Source organism: Stegostoma tigrinum, chromosome 24 (assembly GCF_030684315.1).
Source record: "Stegostoma tigrinum isolate sSteTig4 chromosome 24, sSteTig4.hap1, whole genome shotgun sequence".
Classification (NCBI taxonomy): Eukaryota; Metazoa; Chordata; class Chondrichthyes; order Orectolobiformes; family Stegostomatidae; genus Stegostoma; species Stegostoma tigrinum.
In genome coordinates this window covers 3,908,335-3,933,428 of record NC_081377.1, presented here as the reverse complement: position 1 = coordinate 3,933,428, position 25,094 = coordinate 3,908,335, and the positions used below count along the sequence as shown (strand labels likewise).

Genomic DNA, 25,094 nt, shown 5'->3' with positions numbered 1-25,094 from the left:
TCCATCGTCTGCTGAAAATTGAATGGGTTGATGATACTTGACGTGGTTGTCTCGTACGTTGGTACAAATCCTTCTGGGTCTTATTTGCAGCATACTTTGGGAATCCTCATCTAATTGCAATTGCAAGCATGCATGGCTCATGTCCATGCATCGAGGACGACAGCCACCCTGCCTGCTTTGCGCATAAGTCCTTTGTGCAAGGGTTGGGTATTTGTCCAGCTGCAAAAAATGGTTTGCCACTTGTTTAAAGTTCCCACAAAGGCGAACCAATCTGTTGGGTTTCACAAACAGCATGACCGATGCTGCTTATTCTGCAAATTGGACTGGGTTGACGATTCCTTCACTTTCCATCCTTCTGATTTTTGCCTCTACTTTTGCCCGTAAGACACATGGCACTAAGTGTGCCTTGCAGCATCATGGAAGTGCTTCCTGGTCAATGTGCAAGGTGGCCTTAGCTCCTTTGATACTTCCTAGACCTTCCTGATAATGCTCTGGATATTTAAGTAGGACTTCATTCAGACAGCCACTTGCTAATCAAAAAAAGTTGAGCCAATCTAGGTGACTCTTTCTTGACCAACTTCACCTTATCAAGTTTGGGCCTGAATCTTTCACTACACTCAGCGGCAACTGAGCCAGTTGCTTTTCATGATTATGAGAGACCAGAACCAACGTTGTACCCTCAGTCTGTAAAGGTTCTTTGTCTGGCCGAGACCTTGCGCAAACTTTAAGGGTTGGAGTCCTGTGTGAATTTCATTCAAGATTGGTTCTACAATCAGTGAAATGGCCTCACTAACATCAATCTCCAATACAACCGGTGGCTGTTTAACCAGGAGTTTATTCTGATTTGAATGCTGTGAAACTATTTAACTCTTCCAGACCATATGTTTGTGAACTTTCCAGGGTGTGCACTCTCCTGCATACAGGACTATGCATTTTCTTACTCAATTAAGGTCTATTGGGACTTTTTTTGTTCTCTTATGTCTGCATGCCAGTAGCAACCACATTGGCTTGCCGGCCTGGATCCCACTAGCATGGCCACTGAAATAACTCCACAGAGGCTGGTATGGCATCATCAGGTCATCTTTTATTCAAATGTGGAGAGTCCCTGACACTGGTCCAGCTCCCTTAGAGTCAGCTGTTAGAGTGAACTGGACGTCTGACACACTTGTTAATATCTGTCAGTCAAAGGTCCCTGATTGCACCAGATTAAGAGTCCCAATTAGGGGTCTTGTTACAATCACTACACATCTACATCTGCCATGCATTACAGGGCTCGAGTGCGTAGGTTCAAATCTCACATGCTCCAGAGATGTGTCAGTTCAAGTCTGAATAGGTTGATTTAAAAATCAGTATAGAAGGCTTTTGTGATGCAGTGGTAGAGTCCCTCCCTCTGGGCCAGAATGCCCAGGTTCAAGTTCCAACTGCCCCAGACATGGACCGTAGTACATCTAAACAGATAGTTGAAAAAACCTACATCTGTGCTACTTGCAAAATAGCTGACCACAGAGAATTATGCCATGACCAGTCAAAGGAAGAAGATGAAAGTCACTGCAAGACTGACAACATGGTTGACATATTATCAGGTCTGACAGCAAGCCACCGGGAAGGATATAACAGACTCATGTCCTCCTTTTGTCAATGTGCGTTAACTGCTGAAGAGTGTTTGAGGTGGACAAGGTTATTGCAACATCATTCTCATAATCAGGTCACCTTGGTTAAAAAGCAGGTTAAGCACTCCTTCAGAGCAACTCCTGGAAAATATTTATGGGTCTGATTGACAATTAAGTTCCTTGTTAATGTTTAGGAGACTGCACAGTGTTAGGTAGCAATCTTTTCAATTAATGACCTTTGCTACCAGCGATCAGCTGTACAGGAGTAAAAGCCTTTTCTAAGCATTTTCATTGCTGCTTCCATATGCCAGGTTTCATTTTTTACTTGTTGATTATAGGTTTGTTGATGATACTTGAGATACATTGGGAGATGTTCAAGGACAATTTGCAATGACTTCAACAATACTATATCGCCATTTGTTCTCAAAATTCTCTGACTTCAAAAACAAAGAGCGAGTTGTCATGGTTTGTTCTTGATGGGCAGGAGCCCTTCATCTATGCCATTCGTACTCAGCATGTTGTTTATTGAACATATTATGGGAGACACTAGGAGAAGTGAGTGATTGTTTGTAGGTATCATTTTAGGAGCTCCCATCAGCTAGAGCAGTAGAATTGTCAGGCAGAGCAGCATTAGCTGTTTCAGGAGACAAATAGCTTCTTCCTCCGTAAGGTGTGGAAGCAGAATTAGGCTTTTTAGTCTGCTTTGCCATAGGATCATGGCTGATACATTTCTCAACTTCATTCTCCTACCTTCTCCCTTTAACACTTGATCTCCTTATTAATCAAGAATCTTTCTCCGTCTTAAATACACTGAATGATTTGGTGTCCACCGCCCTGTGTTACAGTGAGTTCCATAGAGTTACCAACTTCTGGCTGAAGAAATTCCTCCTCACCACAGTTCTAAATGATCATCCCTTCTCCCTGAGGCTGCCTGCGTCCTGGCCTCTTCTACTAATGGAAATATCTTCTCCATATCCACTTTATCCAGACATTTCGGCATCCTGTAAGTGTCAATTAGACCTCTCCCTCATCCTTCTAAACTCCATTGAGTACAGACCCAGCGTCCTGAACTGTTCCTAATATGACAAGCCTTTCATCTCCAGGACCATTCTCTTTGAATGCCCCCCCCTGCCCCCCAACTTCCCATGCTAGCATACCCTTCCTTTGATATGGGACCCAAAACTATTCACAGTATTCCAAATGCAGTCTGACTGAAGCCTTATACAACCTCAGCAATCCATTTCGGCTCTTAATTTCTTGCCCTTTTGAAATGAATGTCAACATCGCAATTACCTGCCAACTGAACCTACATGTTAACCTGAAAAGAACCAGAACAAGGATTCCCAAGTCTTTTTGCATTTCATCAAATTTCAGAAGCCTTTCTCTGTTTAGAAAATAGTCTGTAATTCTTACCTTACTCAATCCTTCATGCCAAAATGTATAACCTCACTCTTTCCCACATTGTATTCCAACTACGACTTCTTTGCCTAGTCGCCTAGCGTGTTCAAGTCATTCTGCAGCCTTCCCATTCCTCAATATTACGTGTCCCTCCATTTCCTTTATATCATGTACAAACATAATAACAGTTCCCTCAGTTCCTTCATCCAGATTGTTGATGTATAACATGAATAGTTGTGGTCCCGACACTGATCCCTGCGGAATTCCAGTAGTCACTAGCTAACATCCTAAAAAAAACTCCCTTTATCTTCACTCTCTGCCTTCTGCCAGTCAGCTGATCCTCTATTGATGCAAGTACCCTTAGTTGCATGTTACCTCCTCAAAGAATTGAACGGATTCTCTTAACAAACGTCCTCTTGACAAAATGTGTTGATTCTGCCCTATTTTACCAAGCACTTCCAAGTACTCCGCAATCTCACCCTTAATAGCGGACTCAAAATCTTACCAATGACCGAGGTCAGGCTAACCAGCCTATAGGTTCCTGTCTTCTGCCTTCCTTCCTTCTTAAACAGGGGCATAACATAGTTGATAAAATGTAGAGATAGAGGAGCACAGCAGGTCATGCAGCATCAGATGAGGATGAAAATCAATGTTTTGGGTCTGGACCTTTCATCACGATTTGAGAGGGGGAAGGGAGCTCAGAAATAAATGGGAGGTACTGGGGGAAGATGATGGGATGGTGATAGGTGGGTGCAAGTAACATAAGCTTTATTCCAGTCCTCTGGGACCTGCCCTGACTGATTCTTGAAAGATCACCACCACCTCTAAAGTCTCCTCAGTTGCCTCCTTCAGAACTCTGGGGTGAAGACCATCTGTTCCAAATGATTTGTCCACCTTCAGAATTTTCAGCTTCTTTAGCACCTCCTTAGTGATGGCCCCTACACTGTTCTCTGCCTCCCCCCATACCCCACACCCGACTCTCTTGAAGTTCTGGTATGTTGCTGGTGTCTTCCACAATGGAAACGGTTGCCAATTTAGTTCCTCTTCCATTTCTTTGCTCCCTATTACTACTTCTACAGCCTCATTTTCCAACAGTCAAATATCAGGTCTTACATCTCTCTAATCTTATGTATAACAAAACTCTTGCAATTTTCCTTTATATTACTAGCCATTAATTTTTAAATATAATCTTCTCCGTACTTCTTGTTTTTTAAGTTATTTTAAACTGGTTTTTAAAGGCCTTCCAATCCTCTGTCTTCCCACTAATTTTCACGTTGTATGCTTTTTATTTTTGTTTTTTGCTGTCCCTGACTTCCAAACCATGGTTGACTCATCCTCGCTTAGTACAGTTCTTCTTCCTTGGAATGAATTTCTGCTGTGCCTCCGGAGTTATCTAAGTAACTCCTGTAATTGTTGCTCCCCCTCTTCCCTGCTAGTCTTCCCTTCCAATCAACTCTGACTAGATCCTCCGTCTTGTCTTTGTAGTTACTTTTATTCAATTGTGATACGTTACATCTGATTCAATCATTTCCCTCTCAAACTGCAGGGTGAATTCTGTTGTATTATGGTCACTGCCTGCGAGGTATTCACCTGCCTAATCAAGTTTGCCTCATAACACATTACTAAAAACAGAATTGTCTGTTCCCAAAAAGCCATCTCGCAGACATTACACAAATTTGTTTCTCGAAATACCAACCTGAATTTCCCAATCCATCTGCGTATTGAAGTTCTCCACGATTATTGTAATCATGCCTTTCTTACATGCCTTTTTGACCTCCTGATTTCTTTTTGCCCAAATCCTAACTACAGCTTTTAGCCCTATATACAACTCACGTCATGGTTTATTTTTCCTTTGCGGCTCCAGAGTTTCAAAAAGCTGTGCTGCCCTTTTTTTCTGAAATTTCTCTAAACTTGACTTTCCTATCATTGTTAGTTACTTCACATAACAGGTTCAGGAGAAGCAAGCAACACCATGTCTTGTTAACAGTATTCTTTTATATGTTAACTTTTCATCACAATTTACTTAGCTCTGAGCAGACTTCTTAGATTTTTGGTTATTAATAATGTGATTCTGCCAACAATTTACTGCCAACAAAAAGACCAATAATTTTTAATAAAACAAAATTACAATCCACCTGTTTCCTAGGTGACAAGTAATAAAATTAGATACAGTTAGAGGAGACCAAACCAATTTAATCATTTTTAATAAATTTTAACAAACAGATTAATTCATGCACGTTTCTCCAAAAGTGGTCTCAAATTACAATTTGATGGCTAACCAAATTTATGCCGGTGCTTTGGTAGCATCTGCTGTGCATTGTTTATTTTAGTACGTACAGCCAACGTCTCAAGATTGTATTATGTTGCAAATTTGCCACGCACCTAGCCAGAGTCCTCACACAACATCAGCCCTTCAATGTGAAAAATTGTCCAGGTATGCCCTGTTTCCAAAGTGCAGGATGAATCTAGCCTGACCAACTACTATTCAAAGAAAAACTACCATTCTGAAGAAGAGTCATACTGGACTTGGATTGTTAATTCTGTTTCTCTTTCTACAGACACTTCCGAACCTGCTAGGTTTCTCCAGTACTTCCTGCTATTTCAGATTTCCAACATCTGTCATATTTCACTTTCACTACCATTCAGTCAGCCTACTCTCAGTCATCAGCAAAATTATGGAAGGTCTAATTATTGTAGAATCCCTACAGGGAATTCAGCCCATTGGGTCTAGACTGGCACTGGGAAGAGCATCCCAACCAGACCCATTCCCCTGCCTATCCCTAGAACGCTGCATTTTCCCATGACCAATCCACCTAACCTGTAGATTCTTGGACTGTGGGAGGAAACCGGGGCATCCAGAAGAAACCCACGTTTAAGCTGTTCTTAGAGCTATTGGTCCGTGTGCTTGGTGTACTTAACTTGGGCTAATTAGGATTTTATGCATTCTGTGATGGCTTGCAGAGCAGAAGGGTAGTACCCACCAGAGGAAACCCATGGGTGGAATTGAACCTTGAACCTGGGTTCCTGGTGCTGTGAGGCAACAGTGCTAACCACAAAATCACCGTGCCACCCATTGACAGCGCTATCAATGACACTTACTCGGCAATTATCTGTTTACCGATACTTAATTTGGGTTCTATGAACTTGTTACAATCTTGGACCAGAAATGAATAAAATAGCTGAACTCCAGAGGTGAGATGAGACTACTGTCCACAACATCAAGACGTATTTGACCAAGTACAGCGTCAAGTACCTCTAGCGGGAATGTAGTCAGTGGAGATCAGGTAAACTTGTTAGAATCATACACAGTACAAAGGAAGGTTGTTGGAGGTCTGCCACCTCTGTCACAGAATCCCCACAGTGTGGAAAAAGCCATTCAGCCCAACAAGTCCACACTAACACTCTGAAGAGCTTCCCACCCAGACCCATCTCCCTCCCCTATTCCTGTAACCCTGCATTTCCTATAGCTAAGGACTGTGGAGGAAACCGGAGCACCTGGCGGAAACCATGCAGACACGGGGAGAATGTACAAACTCCACACAGACAGTCACCCTAGGTTGGAGTAGAGCCCAGGTCTCTGGCACTGTGAGGCAGTGCTAACCACTGCGTCACTGTGCCACCGATTTGACAGCATTATCATTGACATTTACTCAACATAATCTGTTTACCGATACTTAGTTTGGGTTCTATGAACTTATTACAATCTTGGACCAGAAATGGATAAATCAGCTGAACTCCAGAGGTGAGGTGACAGTGACTGGTCATGACATCAAGATGGAATTTGACCAAGTGTGGCATCAAGTACCCCAGTGGGAATGTAGTCAGTGGAGATCAGGGAGACTTGTTAGAATTGTACATAGTACAAAGGAAAATTGTAGTGGTTGTTGGAGGTCAGCCACCTCAGTCCCAGGACATCAATTGTAAGAATTCCTCAGGATTGTACCTTTGGTCCAACCATCTTCAGCTGCTTCATCAATGATCTCCAGTCCATCATAAGGTTCAGAAGTAAGGTTGTATGTTGATGATTACGTTATGTTAAATCCTGATTCATCTGATACTGATGCAGTCCCTGACCAAATGCAGCAAAGCCTTGAATGCATTCAGCCTTATGATGATAAATGTCAAATATCATTCATGTGACACATTCTTCCTTTGCTGTTTGATGGCATTACCGTTATTGAATCACCAATCATCAACATCCTGGGCACTACCATTGATCTGAAACTGAATTGGAGTCACAAAGATACTGTGGCTGCAAGAGCAGGTGAGAGGCTAGGAATTCTGTGATACATAATTCACTCCTGACTCTGCAGAGCCTGTGCAGCAACAATAAGGCACAAATCATGTGTAATGAAATGCAGTTACATAACAAAGCTCCAAAAATACTCAAGAAGCTCAACATCTCCAGGACAAGTAACCTGTTTAATTGGCATCCCAGTCACAAACTTAAAAATTGCATGGTACCAGAAATGTGTAACATCCACAAAATGCATAGTAGGAACTCACCAAGGCACCTCTGCTACCTAGAATGACAAGATCAGTCGGCCCACAGGAATGCCAAATTTCAAGTGTACTTTCCAAGCCGCACACCATCTGGACTTGGAATCACATCTTCATTCCTTTACAATCACTCTGAGTAAAACCTGGAACCATTTCTTTAACAGCCCTGCAGGTATACCTACCACCTTCTCAATAGCAATTAGGATTCACCAGTATTGGCTTGTCTCAGCAGTGTCAGCTCTAGCCAATGGAATGAATAAACAAAATTTTTTAAGAATTTTTAACAAGCAGGTTAATTTTACTTTGTTTACTTCTTACTACTTTACTCATTGCAACATGTCAGTGAAGAATATGATAGATAACGACAAACTGAAATCATATGCATCATTATAGTTTGAATTTTATTGGAAGTAAAATTGATGTTATTGACACTATGATAGACACCAGGTGCCCACAGATAATGACTGGATTATTATTTCTTTCTATTAGTACAGCTTTAATACTATGTGTAGAATGTGTAATTGAGACAGCAAGATTATGAGTAGAGGTTGAGAGATAAGTGGAGAAATGAATATTCATAAAGTATTTTATTCAGCAATAAATGTAGTTAATATAAAAGTACAGCAATGTAATTGTTGTGTCAGAGAGCCAGTTATGTAGAAAGCCAAACTATGGAGATAAATAAATATTAAAGGAAGTGCCACATTGAAAGTAGACAAAGTGAAATGAAGGAAGTGAATTTAGGAGAGCACTATATCCAAAAAAGGACCTCTTGGAAAGAGATATCAGTATCAGACTACACCCATGGCTGTTAGGTTAAAGTAGATTATGACTGTTAGGTAAATTGAGGTTCATGTATCATTGGAATATTGGACAGAATATTTTACTGGAGAATTGGTTACTTGTCAACCTTGACATTCTGATCTTATGAACATAAAAAAAAAATGATGGACTGAAGACCAACCGAGCCAACTGCCCTCTCAGTACACCCGATACAATTTGGTTGAAAAAAGTGGGCTAATGTTATGAAGCCAGCTGATGGTGATGCTGAACATGTTAGATCCCGGAGTGAGTTGTGTCTTGATATTTTTGTTTTGGCAATTTGTTTATGATGGTGGTCAGTCACTTAACATATTCACTAGAGGCTCAATGTACTTTTGACAAAATAACATCAACAATTTTTACGTACAAAAGAGAAAGAACCACAAACTACTTGATATACTTGAATGATCTTAATACAAATATCACAAATAAAAATTCAACTCTTCTACCTTCAGCAACAGCTTTACAGATACTCAAACCTCATTAAAGGGTCAGAGTTAGTAAAAACTGCAGATGCTGGAGAATCTGAGATAACAAGTTGTATAGCTGGATGAGCACAGCAGGCCAAGCAGCATCAGAGGAGAAGGAAGGCTGACGTTTCGGGCCAAGACCTTTCTGCAGAAAAACGCCCAAAACGTCAGCCTTCCTGCTCCTCTGATGCTGCTTGGCCTGTTATGTTCATCCAGCTCCACGCCTTGTTGTCTCATTGAAGGGTCACCTTGTTTCTAATTTAAAATTTCTCAGCTGTATTTGTATCATGTTTCCAATAAACATCTACATTGACTTGACACTATTTCTTTAGTTAATGTCTCTTCATGACTGCCTGAAGCAAACACAACGGACTTATTCCTTTATGTGCTCCATCCATTCAACAGTCTTTTATGATGTCCTTGTCTCTGATACCTTAAAGCCTTCTGTTTCTGGAATATTTCTCCTAATGTCTAAGACTGTCAGGACTGCTTTTCGGGCCAAATTTTTTAGTAAACTGCTAAGCTAACAACACCTTGTTGCCATAAATCTGTTGCCTCTGACATAAACCTACACACTGTCTAGCCTTTTGTATGATCCTCTGTCACCCTGTGCCATTGGACAACTGGCAGAAGCCAATGTTCTTCCTCTCCTTAGCCTTATTTTTTCTGAACTGTTTTCTTCGAATTGTTCTTCTTAACATTCATTTAAATGCATTTAAACATAGTGGCATTACTGTCTGAACTGATGTAAATCAAAAATAAACCTAATTCCTTCCAGCCTGAAAATTCACATTCCCTGAAAGATCATAGAGGTCAACTTTGTGTTGAACCTCAGGAGATGGCAAAGAGATGCCGTTTTTACTGTGGAAAAAGAACTCAGGGAAATAAATTATGATGTTTCGCAAGCAGTTCACATTACAGAAGATGAAGTGCGGCAGGTCTTAGAAAATATAACGGTTGATAAATCTCTGGGACGTGATCTACTGTATCCCAGGACTTTGTGGGAAATTAGGGAGGAAATTGCAGGGCTCCTTGCAAAAATATTTGTATCATTTATAAATATAATAGAGGTGCCGAATTGCTGGAGAGTGGCTAATGATGTGCCTTTGTTTAAGAAGGGATGTAAGGAGAAGTGTGGAGTTTCATTGCGCGTTATTGCATTTTGGTAAAACAAACAAAGGCAAGGATTATACAAATAAAAGTAGAACCTTGGGTAGTGTTATAGAACAGAGTGACCTAGATACATAATTCTTGGAAATTTGCATCACCAATAGATAGGGTGTTTAAGAAGGCTAGCCTTTGTTGCTCACACCTTTGAGTATAGGAGTTGGGACATTGGTGAGGCTTTTCCTGGAGTACTGTGTCCAGTTTTGGTCTCCCTGTTATAAGAAGGATATTATTAAGCTAGAGAGGATTCAGAAGGATTTACCAGAATATTGCAAGTTATGAGGAGAGGCTGGATAAGCTGGCACGATTTTCACTGAAGTGTAGGAGGTTGAGAAGTCACCTTTACAGAGGTTTACAAAATCATGAGAGGTATAGATAAGGTGAATAGCAGGTGTCGTTTCCGTAGAGTGGGGGATTTCAAGATGAGGGAGTGTATTTTTAAGGTGAAACAAGGAGGATTTAAAAAGAACATGTGGACAATTTTTATACACAGTGATTCAGGGTAGGAATGGACTTCCTGAGGGAGTGGTGGATACGGGTACATTTAAAAGACATTTAGAGAAGTGCACGAATAAGAAATGTTTGGAGGGATTTGGGCCAAGCATGGTAGGTGGGACTAGTTTACTTTGGCATTATAGTTGGCAACGACTGGCTGGACTGAAGGGTTTTTTTTCTGTGCGGTAGGACTCTATGTCTAAATATAAATCACTCCTACTGCTATATACTATACTATTAATTTTAGACTCTAGAGTTTCAAATTATCATGTCTTAACTGGGAATAACTCAAAGATATTACTGCTCCACTGTTCTGTAAGCTATTACAGAATATATAAAATCCTAATTAGACCACCAAGTACACCAGTGCCTGTACCAACAGATTTAAGGACAGCTTCTTCCCACTGTTATCAGACTTATGAACAGATCCCTGTTATCTTAGAGTTGATCTTTCTCTGCACCTTCTCTCGAGCTATAAAACTACATTTTGTTTTATTACTCTGATGTACTTATGTAAGGTATGATTTATCTGGCGAGCCTGAAAAATAACACTTTTTGCTGTGTGGTAAATGTGACAATAAAAACTCAAATCAAATCAAAGTACATTGCCTGACTGGCTGCCATTTTAAGAAAAAGCAATTCATATGAAGTCACCTGGCAACAGAAAATGACTATTTATTATTATATACTAAATTTTAACAAATGGCTGAGAAAAGAAATGCTACTACATAACTACATGTTAATTCATAACTTAAGAAGGGCAAAGGACAGTTTGACACCGATATTATGAGTGGAAAAGTAATATACTCAGGGTAAGTAAAATGTTGAAGATCAAAACTCCAGATTTCAAGCCGTGGGTAAATTGTTTCACACAATTACATCTATTTTTTTTTCAAGGATGATATGCTGTTGTTTGTAAAACAAAAGTTGTTCTTCACTTTGATAGTTATCAGATGGAATCAGGTTTTTTCTTGTTAGAGTTCCTTCTTTTCAGATTTCTTCATTTTCTTATCATTTATCCACACGCAGAGAGTGTGGGAAAGGGAGAGATGGATGTTTTCAGCTTGAAGGCTACCTCTGATGCAATTGCATTTACAATTTTTGTAACAGCTTTACAGCAATCTGCAGCTTAATCAATCAGAAGGCTGTCATCAGGCAGAATTTCCTTAGCTCAAAGACACAAGATACCATCAGTCTCACTGTATCTCCCTTATTGCTTCTAAAAGCAACATTGTCTTGTACAGCTAAACATATGCAGTGCTTGACTTCTGCCAAATTGCAAAATTTTTCTGGTACTTCAGCTGATTAGCAGTCAAACTTCCATTTTAGTTTATAGTACAAACATGAAAATATGTGGCCTACTATAAAACAATGTGATAAATCTTCATCACACTAAAAGTCTTATACAAGTATGAAATTGTACACTAAGTTTTAACGTGAATTGTCCTGCAAATACTCTTTAATTGACTAAAAAAGATTAAGTCTTTTATTTTTGGAATTTAAGCCAGCATAGTTCACAGGGTTAAATGGGTTTATCTTCTTTTTTCAGGAAGTGACATTAAGAAAGAACGGAAAATTAGAAGGCAGCATCCGAGATCAGCTGATGACTCTGGAACATTTATGGCACAAATTGGTAATTTTACTGAGTTTACTGTATAAAAATGTTATAATCTCCAAAATTGTAACTTGATCCTTATGCTTTATTCACAAACTTATGTCTCTTAACTTTTTAGCTAGATTGATAACTTGGATGCTATTTGAAATAAAATATTTTGAGATGAGTGGCTACGAATGAGATCTATTGAAAGAGGTGAAGAAACATAATTTTAGCCATCAGACTGCAGATTTTCATATCTTAGTAATATTACTTTAAAATAGAACCCACAGGTTATTGGCTTCCTGTTAATATTTGAGGTTGAGGAAGTACTTTTAATATTGCTGAATCTACTGTTACCTTCATGGATCCAGCACTCCTGCAGTTGTAAGGATTTTTTCAAGAAGGGAGTTGGAGACAAGAAATAAGAACTCAAATTATTGAGTCTGTAGAAAAGCAATACTCTTTTAAGCTTCCTAAGTTACGTCTTCTCAAGGTGTTTTGGACAAAAGCTTTTACTTACTTTGAGAGTTTTAATAAAACGCAGTTGGCCTTGCAAAACCATGGGTCTCATTATCTTTGCCTTGTATCAGGCACAGAACCCAATCATTATTTGGTGTTCTCCAGCTTCCAAATGAAATGTCCTGGCTCAGAAGCTGTACCCAACAGGGTCGATGGGCTATAATTTTTGAAAAAAAAAGTTCAAAAAATGTGGTTTTTGCTGTCTGGGCCAGAATTTTTGTCCATGCTTAGGAGCCCTTGAGAAGACAGTGGTGAGCTATCTTCTTGAACTACTGTAGTCTATTTGGTGGATGTATGCCAACACAGATTTGAAGGCTGAAGTTGCAAGATTTTGACCTGATCGCAGTGAAGGAATTGACAATATATTACCAAGTCAGGATGGTGAGTGGCGTGGAGAGGGACTTGCAGGGAATGGCGTTCACAAGAGCGGCTATGAATGAGATCTATTGAAAGATGTGAAACAACATACTCTTGGTAATAAAACTGCTGATTTTCATCTCTTAATTATATTACTTTTATACAGGGCCCAAAGGTTAACTGGTACTTCTAGATGATATTGTTCAAAGATTTGGAAGGTGATATCTAAGGATCCTTGGTGAATTTCTGCAACACACCTTGTAAATGGTATAGACAGCTTCCACTGTACGTCAGTGCTGGAGGGAATGAATGTTTCTGGATGTGATGCCAATCATGCAAGTTGCTTTGTCCTGGATGGTGTCAAGCTGTAAAAACAAGTTATGGGAACATATTGTGAGTTGTATGCGCAACGATGGCTTTGTGAACAGTGAGAGAGAATTCTAGACAAAGCCGCAATTGTTGTTGTGGGATCAGGAGGGCAGAGTTACAATCTTCTGATTGTTTGATGGGCCATTAACCACAGCTTTGTGTGTGAATAATACTGGAGAAATATCTAGCCTGCAAAAAAGAAAACATTCATTCTCTTCTTTTTCTCCCTTCCGTGTCTGGAGAGAAAAAAAAAGTTCCATGAAATTAGCTGTTCTCTATCTTCTTTCCTCTGAGGGCTACTGCCTCGGCAAAACTTCTTTTGAAAGGAGAAAGGGGAGAACATAAACTGTCTTCACTGGCAATGAAAAATTTGATTCCTCAACCATTGAATGAAAGGCTGAAAATTGGTGTCCCCACAACCTCATGTCATCATCAAAGAGCTAGAAGGAATCAAAAGGAAATAAAAAAAACTAATTGACTTTCGAGATTTGTGCTGGTACCGGAACTACGCTTCTGACATTTTTTCCCCCAGCCATAGTATTTTGTTCTTTCTTGTGTGTCTATGGTGTCTTTCCCATCCAATTCATCTTATCATGTCAGCATAATCTTTTAAAGGCCACTGGGCATGTATAGGCATCTCGCATTGCCTCTCCCTGGCAACAATGTAACCAGCAGCCACAAACCCATGCTACGTACAGCATGTAGCTGCAATATGTTTGCAATAGTTATTTACTTCTTAATGGAACAAATCTGGTGTACATATTCTTTTAACCTGAATTAGAGAGTAAGAAATAATTGTACAATGCAGTGTTTTAATCAAATTCTCATGTTTGAATGACTCCAGGAATAGTGATGCTTGATTTCTAAGATATGACCCCAGTGAGTAGTGGCAAGTACCTTGAGTATTGTTGAACTTTCCCAGGCAAGTGGGGAGTATTCCATCACGGTCCTGTCTTGTGCCTTATACATGATGGGCAGGATTTGCAGAGCCAGGAGATGAATTATTCACTCAAGGATTCCTAGCCTCTGATCTGTACTTGCAGCTATAGTTTGTATGGTTAGCCCAGTTCAGTTTCTGGCCAGTGGTGACCCTAGGATATTGCTGGAGTGGGATTCAGTGATAATATCTTTAATGTCAAAGGGTGATGGTTAGATTGTCTTTTGTTGGGGATATTCATTGTCTGACACTTGTGTGACGCAAATGTAATGTGCTATGTACCAGAGATCCCAATTATTGGAAGGTAACTGGCTGACTGCTTCTTTTAGTCCTGGAGAGCCAAATGTCTTCCTTACAGTGCTCACTTTCTTGATACGTCTACTCTCTTTTTCAGTAGTTTTGCAGGCACCAACCTTGTGGTAAAAACTCATTTGGCCTTAAATCTGCTGCGATTCTAGTTGGTTTATTTGGCAGATGATGAACTGTTAGTGAGTTTTGAGGTCAATAAGAGGCACTTAACTTAAAAATGCGGTTTACTACTAAATAGCAATAGGTATAATTTACATTGACTAGTTAGACGTAATGACAAATGCATTGAATGCATATCTGTTTATATCAGGATGTAGAATTAGACTTTCTCCACCTGAGGCTGTGTGATATTGGCTTGTTCTTAATACAGTCTTCCACATTAACTCTTTTGCACCCATCAACTTGTACAATGTTGATGATTTTCCATGACCTTGGATTTCAATTATATAGGCAAATATTTTACGCAGTGCCTATTTTGGGCACTTGTTTTCAACTCATTGAAATTCTGACATCTGCCTTGAAGAGCTAACCCTTGTGTGAGTTGAAGCAAGTCATGCTTGTTTATTTTCTTTTTGTTGTGGAAAATCATTGTTTCCCCCATCACCAATCACCTGTGCTGTTTTTTCTACAAACTATTGGCTACCATTAGTGATGTTTGTAATGGTTAGTAGTAATTGATCTGTATTTGAATGGGTTGGTTCATTCCAACAATTGTGCTGAGCCTATGGGTCAAAGTCCACAGGATGTTCTGGCAACCTGGACATTCTGCAAAGACGTGTATGTTAAGCTTGTTTAAGTTATAAAATTGTTAAAGTTCTGTGAATGAACCTTTTGACTTCAGAGAGAGAGAGAGAGAGTCTCTGCTGAGCTAAGATAAACCAGGCAGATAATATATACAGCAATGGGCTAGCAGTATTATCGCTGGACTGTTAATCCAGAGACCCAAATACCGGTCTGGGAACTAAGGTTCAAATCCCGTCACGGCAGGTGGTGAAGCTTGAATTCAATAAAAATAAAAATATCTGGAATTAACTGTCTCACGATGATAATGAATCGATTGTCAGGGATAAAAACACCCATCTGGTTCACTAATGCCCTGTAGGGAAGGAAACTGCCATCCTTATATGGCCTAGCCTACATGTGATTCCAGACCCACAGCAATGTGGTTGATTCTGAACTGCCTTTGGGAAATTAGGGATGGGCAATAAATGCTGCCTTGCCAGTGACACCCTCATCCCATGAAAGAATAAAGGAAAAAAAAACTCATTCCAGATTTAACAATGTGAATTGTGTAAACAGACGCAGTTTCCCTGTCCAATTAACTAATAGTAACCAACAACAGAGATCGTGAAAAGTGATTTAATGAATAATTTGCTTCTGCAGGTTGGAAGACATTATCTTCTACTCCATTTTGATTTAGCTCCCTCTCTTGTTTTCCTTATCTTTTATTGTTTCTTATTGTTGTGACATAGCCTTGGTGAGCAGAGTTTGTTAATTGTGATTTGATCAATGATTTAATTTTCTAAATTGGTGATGGGACTTTCAGAACCAAACATAAAGGGCTTACGAGCCATTGCACAAATTCAAATTACAGGAGCTAGTTTGCAGTGGAAGTGTCCCCACTTCTGAACCAGGAGGCCTGGGTTAATGCACCACCAGCTCCAGAGATGTATGGTATTACCTCTCAACAGGTTGATCAGAAAATATCTGCATAAATTCCAGTTAAGCAGAACGTTCTTTTCTCTATTAGAATTTAATGAGTTCAATGATCTCATTACCATTATTAAAATAGATAAATATGTTGTTTTAAAATTAATTATTTGCTTAAATGTAGCACAGTTGAATGAGAGGATCATCTCGGAGATGGGACATTTTCTACTAGTCGCTATCTAGCCAATGCATTTAGTAACACACTCCTTCCGAGATAGTTCCTGTTGACTAGAAGTAAGCAAATATAATTTAAAAATTAAAAAGGTGAGCCCAGGTCATGATAGAACTGTCAGTTTGAGATCGGTTTCGGAAAAGATGCTTAAGGGAATTGTTTGGTGTTGACAATATGATGACTTTGTTAACAAGGGATATATTAGGGACATCTAACATATTCAAATACTTGACATTAAAGCTTGGAACTAACACACGAGACCTCTTGAGGATTGAAGCCTTTGGTGTTAGTTGTAATGAGTCAATCTAGATTAAGAATTTTATGACAGGGCCGAGGAAAAATAAATCATTATAGATGGATCAAGCTCATTTTGGGGGTTGATCACCTGTGACATTAAGACTCTAGCTTTTTACTGTTGCTTTTTTGATGGCGGGAAAGTTATTACTCCAGCGTAGATGATTGTTCCTTATGGAGATCATGTGAAAGTCCTATTGCAGCAGACTGGAACCGGTGTCCTTGGGGGTGCTTTTGCTCATGCTGTGGGGGAGGGTTTAAACTAATGTGGCAGGGGATGGGAACCAAATATTGGACAGAAAAGATGTTAAAAACGAAAGCCTGTAGGGAACTAGATAATGGAGTTAGTGTGACTAAAGGGAATAGTAGTTGGGGAGCAGATGATGAACACAAAGGGACAGGTGGTCTGAGGTGCATTTGTTTTAATGCGAGAAGTGTACTAGACAAGGCAGATGAGCTTAGGGCTTGGATCGGTACCTGGAGGTAATGATGTTATTGCTATTACTGAGACTTGGTTGAGGGAAGGGCATGACTGGCAACTAGTTGTCCCAGGATATTGATGCTTCAGGCGGGATAGAGAGGGAGGTAAAAGGGGTGGAGGAGTTGCAGTAATGGCCAAAGACAATATCACAGCCGCACTGAAGGAGGGCCCCATGGAGGACTCAAGCAGTGAGGCAATATGGGTAGAACTCAGAAATAGGAAGTTGGGGGTCCTAGAGGACTGGAGACTTGCTAATGTTGCCCCCTTGTTTAAAAAGGGCAGCAAGGATAATCCAGGTAATTATCGACTGGTGAGCCTGACGTCAGTAGTAGGGAAGCTACTGGAGAAGATACTGAGGGATAGGATCTATTCCCATTTGGAAGAAAATGGGCGTATCAGTGATAGGCAACATGGTTTTGTGCAGGGAAGGTCATGTCTTACCAACTTAATAGGATTCTTTGAGGACGTGACAAAGTTGATTGATGAGGGAAAGGCTGCAGATGTCATATACATGGACCTCAGTAAGGCATTTGATAAGGTTCCCCATGTCAGGCTGATGGAGAAAGTGAAGTCACATGGGGTCCAGGGTGTGCTATCTGGATGGATAAAAAACTGGCTGGGCAACAGGAGACAGCGGGTAGTAGTAGAAGGGAGTTTCTCAAATTGGAGACCTGTAACCAGTGGTGTTCCACAGGGATCTGTGCTGGGACTACTGTTGTTTGTGATATATGTAAATGATTTGGAGGAAGGTGTAGGTGGTCTGATCAGCAAGTTTGCAGATGGCACTAAGATTGGTGGAGTAGCAGATAGTGAAGGGGACTGTCAGAAATTACGGCAGATTATAGATAGGCTGGAGAGTTGGGCAGATAAATGTCAGATGGAGTTCAATCCGGGCAAATGCGAGGTGATGCATTTTGGAAGACCAAATTCAAGGGTGAACTATACAGTAAATGGAAAAGTCCTAGGGAAAATTGATGAACAGAGAGATCTGGGTGTTCAGGTCCATTGTTCCCTGAAGGTGACAACACAGGTCAATAGGGTGGTCAAGAAGCATATGGCATGCTTTCCTTCATTGGGTGGGGTATTGAGTACAAGAGTTGGCAGTTCATGTTGCAGTTGTGTAGGACTTTGGTTCGACCACATTTGGAGTACTGTGTACAGTTCTGGTCGCCACATTACCAAAAGGATGTGGATGCTTTAGAGAGGATGCAGAGGAGGTTCACCAGGATGTTGCCTGGTATGGAGGGTGCTAGCTATGAAGAGAGGTTGAGTAGATTAGGATTATTTTCATTAGAAAGATGGAGATTGAGGGGGGACCTGATTGAGGTCTACAAAATCATGAGGGGTATAGACACGATGGATAGCAAAAAGCTTTTTCCCAGAGTGGGGGACTCAATTGCTAGGGGTCATGAGTTCAAAGTGAGAGGAGGAAAGTTTAGGGGAGATATGTGTGGAAAGTTCTTTACACAGAGGTGGGCGCCTGGAAAGCGTTGCCAGCGGAGGTGGTAGACACAGACACGTGAGCGTTTTTTAAGACATATTTGGAATGGGACATGGATGGGCAGGGAGCAAATGGACACAGACCGTTAGAAAATAGATGACAGGTTAGACAGAGGATCTTGATCGGCGCAGGCTTGGAGGGCCGAAGGGCCTGTTCCTGTGCTGTAGGTTTCTTTGTTTCAAAAGAATGAAGATTTCACTAGCAAATTCCTCTACACCTGGAACTCTCTAAAAGTCTCTACTTAAATTGTAGAATTTAGAGGTTTTCAATTAAGTGAAATAAATCGATACTCAGAAAAAAAATGACAATTAAATCTGTTGCAGAGAAAGTAGGATCTGCGGATGCTGGAGAATCTGAGACAACGAGGTGTAGAGCTGGATGAACACAGCAGGCCAAGCAACATCAGAGGAGCAGGAAAGCTGACGTTTCTGGTCTCGACCTTTCTTCAGAAATGGGGGAGGGGAAGGAGATTCTGAAACAAATAGGGAGAAAGGGGAGGCAGAGAGAAGATGGACAAAGGAGAAGATAGGTGGAGAGGAGATGGACAGGTCAAGAAGGCGGGGTTGTACCCAGTAAAGATAAGTGTAGGTGGAGAGTTAGGGAGGGGATAGGTCGGTCCAGGGAGGACAGATCGGTCAAGGAGGTGGGATGAGTCACGTAGGTAGGAGATGGGGGTCGGGCTTGAGGTGGGAGGAGTTGATAGGTGGGAGGACAGGTTAGGGAGGCGGGTACGAGCTGGTTTTGGGGTGCGGTTGGGGGAGGGGAGATTTTGAAGCTTGTGAAATCCACATTGATACCATTGGGCTGTAGGGTTCCCATGTGAAGTATGAGGTGCTGTTCCTGCAATCTTCGGCTGGCATCGTTGGCTAACTCCTAAGTAACTACTCAACTAACCTGAGAATTAACTCTCACACTCTTAACAACATCGCCCTGCAGACCACTTACATCCTGACTTGACACACCAGGAACTTACTCCTCTGGACCTGCTCCAGATCCAACCCGATTATCCTGCTTAGGTACATAAGATCATACAAAGTAGGAGCAGGATTAGGCCATCTGGCCCCTCAAATCTGCTCCACCATTCAATAAGATCGTGGCTGATCTTTTTAAGGACTGAGCTGCATCAACTTTGCCAGCTCACCATAACCCTTCATTCCTTTACTGTTCAAAAACCTATCTATCTTTCCCTTAAAATGATCCAACAAGGTAGCCTCAACTCCTTCACTGGGCAGGGAATTCTATAGACTGACTACCGTTTGGGAGAAGAAGTTCTTCCACATGTCCTGAATCTCTCTCCTTATTTTGAGCATATGCCCATAGTTCAAGTTATTGCTTCACTCCAGTTCTCGAAATTCTAGAAACCCCTTCACTTGTTCCAGACTCAGCCCTGCTTCACTCATTCCAGCCCCGAATCCCTTCCCCTGCTCTGGACATGACCCTGCTATCTCATCGCCTAACATGGACCAACATTCTTCAATATTGAGAGCTAATCCCTATTTACTCCCTGAAAGCTGATGCCACTTCATTCACTCTGCACCTGACTGCGCCTCACCCACTAAAAGCTGATGTACATCTCCAGGAATACAACATCTACCTCCCCCCAACTCAGAACCCAATCACGTTTGTACAGGACTTGACCATTCTTACCCGCTGCCAGACCCTCGCTTCGCTGGTGTAAATTCAACCCCCACTTCACCCATTCCGGTCCTAACATTCCCTTACCTTGCTGCTCGACCTGACCCAGATACCTTGCCACCGGACCTGAAACCGATTCCCAGGTCTGGATCCAAATACACTGCCCTGCCATCAGACCAACTCTGTTTACCCCAATCTGGAACCACAACACCCCTTCACCCTCAGTAGCATGAAATAAAGGTACTGAAAGGAACAAGCAACAAAAACAATGTATTAACCTGAAGATGACAAATTATAAGCTTGTGGCATTACTAAGAACCTGATATGAAAAATGCACAAGCTGTGATTGGTTATGCTTTTAAGTAGCACATGTAGGAACACATAATGTGAAATAGTTGCAGTCAATAAATATAAGGAAACAGAATAAAAACTAATGTTTTTTGAGGATGGAGTGCAACATCATATGAATACCACTCCCCTCCATTTGCTTGAATAAACCGTGGTGAACAGAATTCAAAAAAAGTACAGACTAGAACGTCGAACAATACAGCGCAGGAATGGGCCTTGATGTTGTATCGATCATGACACCAAATTAAACTAATCCCTTCTACCTGCCATTGGTCCATATTCCTCTATTCCTTGCAAATTAACTGCTTAGTTAAAAGAGTATTAAATGCCCATATTGTATCTGCCTCCACCAGCCTCAGCCTCTGCTGCTCCAGAGAAACAACTCTAGTTTCTCTGGCCTGACCTTTACAGCTCATGTAATGCAACCCAGGCAGGATCTTGGCAAATCTCTTCTCCACCCTGTTGAAAGCCTCCATATCGTTTTTGTAATGTGGCGACCAGAAGTGAATGCAATAGCCTAAGTGTGGCCTAAACAAAATCTTAGAAAGCTGCAACATGACCTTCTGACGCTTGTACTCAGTTCCTTGACCAATAAAGGCAAGCATGTCGTATACCTTCTTTACCACCGTATCTACTTGCATGGCCACTTGCAAGGAGCTATGATCTTGAACCCCATGATCCTTCTGTACATCAGTGCTGTTCAGGGTCCTGCAATTAACTTGTATACTTTTCCTTAACATTTGATCTCCCAAAGTGCAGCACATCACATTTTCCCAGATTAAACTCCATCTGCCGTTTCTCCGCCCATATCTGCAACTGATCCATATCCTACTGTATCTTAAGGCAACCTTTGTGGTAGAAAATCACTCGGAAGTGTGGAGAGTTCCTCAAGAAGATGATCTTTTATTTGCAAATAAAAGCCGTGACAATCCAGAAGTATTTTCCTAGAGTGTCCCCGAGCCTCTTTGGCTTACACTTCTTATACCCTTCTGTTATCAACCTCTTGCTCAGCTTATCAGCATGCCCAACTGGGACAGTCCGAGTTATCTTATCTCAAATCAATGAAGTCAGCCTGTCTTATCTTTCCACTCCCGCCACTATGGTTTAATTCATGGTACAATGACTATTTATTTCTTATCTTGCCACAATGGTTTCATCTACATCTGACTTATCTCTAATTTATTCTATTATAAATAAGTTTCTGCTGCTAGTTCCGCCACAATGGTTTTCCAACCTTAAAGTGACCCCTACCTTAAAGTGATCTCACTCCCTTCTGTTAGTATTTATCTTATCTTATCACACGTCACATCTAACCTACACATGCCAGCACAAATGCTCACAATTACTCTACTTTATCGACTCTAGTCACTTAGTTGTTATTCCATGTTTATCCATGCTTGTCTGTGTGCCTCATAACTGCTGTGGCTGAACTGATTTATTAGCTTTGTCCCTTGTTCAATCTCCCTTTCTTGTCACATCTTGCTGAATGTGTGATTACTTGTTTGAAACAGTCTTTGCCAGACTCCCATTATCCTGATAGTTTTCAACTTTTATTTTCCATACCTTCTACACCATACCCTGCTCCACCGATCTTGAATCATCTGCAAACTTACTAACCCAACCATCTACATTTTCATCTAAGCCATTTATATATTTCACAAACAGCAGAAGCCCCAATACGGATCCCTGTGGAATACCACTCCAACCTGAAAAACACCCATCTACCACTATCCTCTCCCTTTTACTGGAAAGCTAATTCTGAATCCACATAGCCAAATCACCGTGGATTCCATGCATCTTATTTTTCTGGATAAGTCTTCCATAAGGGACCTTGTCAAAAGTCTTACTAAAATCTATGTAAACAACATCCACTGCTGTACCCTCATCAATCACCTTTGTCACCTCCTTGAGAAATTCAATCAAGTTAGTAAGACATGACGTGCCCTGCACAAAGCCATGCTGACAGCCCCTAATTAGGCCATCCTTTTCCAAATGTGCATAAATACCATCCATATGAATTCTCTCCAACAGCTTTCCAACCATTGATGTGAGACTCACTGGTCTATAGTTTCCGCAATTGTCCCTATTTCCCTTCTTGAACAGAGGAACCAGTCCTCTGGGACCTCTCCAGTAGCTAATGAGAATACAAAGATCTTGGTCAAGGTCTTAGCAATCTCCTCGCTTGCCTCTGTAAATTACCTGGGTAGATTCCATTGGGCCTTGGGGACTTATCCCTTTCTTTCTAGATCTCAAAATGCTGTACCATATTAGCATGCTCTACATGAATCTCACTATCTTCCATATCCTTCTCCTGCGTGAATACTGATGCAAAGTACTCATTCAGGATCTCATCCACATCTTCTGCCTTCAAGTACAAGTTCTCTCCTGTGTCCTTGAGTGGTCCTACCTTCTCCCTAGTTATCTTTTTTTTGTATCTATGGAAGACCTTGGAATTCTCTTTAACCCTACTTGCCAAGGCCCCTTCTTCCTCTCCTAAATGCTGCATGAGTACTTTGCTGCTTTCTTTATATTTTTCACAGGCCCTGTATGATTTCAGCTTAATCTTAATCTTACAAATGCTTCTTTTCCCTTTTCACTAAATTCACACCCTCCCTCATTATCCAAGGACTCTTTACCTTGCCATCTGTGTCCTTCCTTCAGACTGGAACATGCTGGTCCAGAACTCTCATTAGCCAGGTTCTGACTTATCCTTATTCATAACTATCTTAAAACTTAAGGAGTTATAAGGAAGCCTGGGTTGGAATGTACTGTAGCCAAATTTGCAGACAACACAAAAACTTTGAAATGCAGATTGCTGGAAAGGTATGAACAGTTTATAAAGAGAGATATAGATAGGTTACGTGAGTGGACAAGAAGTTCCCAAATGGAGTACAAATACAAATGGAATACAATGTTGGAAAATGTGAAGGTGTTCATTTTGAAAGGGCGATCAAAGGAATAGCATAATGTTTAAACAGAAAAACTGCAGAAGGTTGCAAACTAAGGGATGTGGCGTTTCTTGCGCACAAAGCGCAGAAAGTGAACACACAGGTGATTCAGGTAATCAGGAAGACAAATTGGATGTTGGTTCTTATTTCATGGATGTTGAAGTATAAGAGTAGGGAACTCTTACTGCAACTGTCCGAGGTACCTGATGAGACCAAGTCTGGAATCATGTAAGCAGTTTTGTTTCCCTTATTTATGGAACGATATAATTTAGTAGGAGGCAGTTCAGAGATGATGATTCCAGTGTGGAGAAATTTAGATTATGGTTTTTGAGTTTATTGTACATGTACTCAAGTACAGTGAAAAGTGTAGAATGGTGCCATCTTATGTATCAATGTACCTAGGTACAAAAAACTTAGGTACAAAATAGTAAGAGAAACGAGAGTAAAGCGGTTAAACATTACTTCATAGAATAGCAGAGACGTATAAGAAATAAGATAATAGTTAACATTAAAGACTTTTGTAGTTTAATCTAGGAAACAAAAAGGAATAAGTTGAAAATTCAACAGTCTTTAATGAATCTGCTGCTTATCTCACTCTGAGATATCTCAGCTGTCTGTTTTCGATGCCGCGGCAGCAGATACCATCACTGATGTTGAAATTGCCACCTTTCCAATCTGAGATGGTAAGAACTGTCGATGCTGGTGTCAGAAATAACACAGTTTGGAGCTGGAGAGACACAGCAGGCCAAGCCACATCAGAGGAGAAGGAAAATTGATGTTTTGGGTCAGGATCTTTCTTCAGAAATGGGGCAATGGGGAAGAGAGCTCAGCAATAAATAGAGAAAGGAGGGGTGGGAGTGGGGAAAGTAGGTGGGATGGTGATAGGTGAGTGCATGTAGGCAGTGGTGGGGAATGGCCAGTGAGGTTGGAGGAGCAGATAGGTGGGAAAGAAGATGGATAAGTTGTATCAGGCCAAGGAGGTGGGGATGAAAGGGAGGGTTGGTCGTGGGATGAGGCTGGGAGTGGGGAGATTTTGAAACTGGTAAAGGCCACATTTAGGCTATTGGGCTGTAGGTTCCCAAGGTGGAATATGATGTGCTGTTCCTCCAGAATCTGCGTGCCGTAATTGTGACACTGGAGGAGGCCCAAGATGGACATGTCACCCATGGAGTGTGAGGGGAGTTGAACTGGTTCATGACTGGAAAGTGTTGTCGTTTGTCACTAACAGAGCGCAGGTGCTGTACAAAGCGGTCTCTGAGCCTCAGCATAGTCTCACCGATGTAGAGGAGGCCACATCGGGAGCAGCGGATGCAATAAACCACATTGACGGATGTGCCGGGGAACGTCTGACGTGAAAGGTTTGCTTGGTGTCTTGAATGGAGGTGAGTGGGTAGGTGTAAGGGCAGGTGTGGTTGATGGTGGGGCTAGTGGGGAGTGTAGAGCGGATGAGGGAGT

General features: G+C 41.1%; 1 protein-coding gene across 12 annotated transcripts in view; it reads left to right on the top strand.

The window, feature by feature from the left end:
- The window catches only part of LOC125465044 (adhesion G protein-coupled receptor B2), a 687,705-nt gene that overhangs the window by 162,676 nt on the left and 499,935 nt on the right, over positions 1 to 25,094 (top strand). For all 12 annotated transcript variants that reach the window (XR_007250162.2, XM_059654252.1, XM_048558109.2 and 9 more), the window contains one exon: positions 12,012 to 12,095. Coding sequence is in view for 11 of the 12 variants with exons in the window: in XM_059654252.1 (XP_059510235.1) it covers positions 12,012 to 12,095 (84 nt within the window). In the remaining variant the exon portion in view is untranslated. The remainder of the gene's footprint in view (positions 1 to 12,011; positions 12,096 to 25,094) is intronic.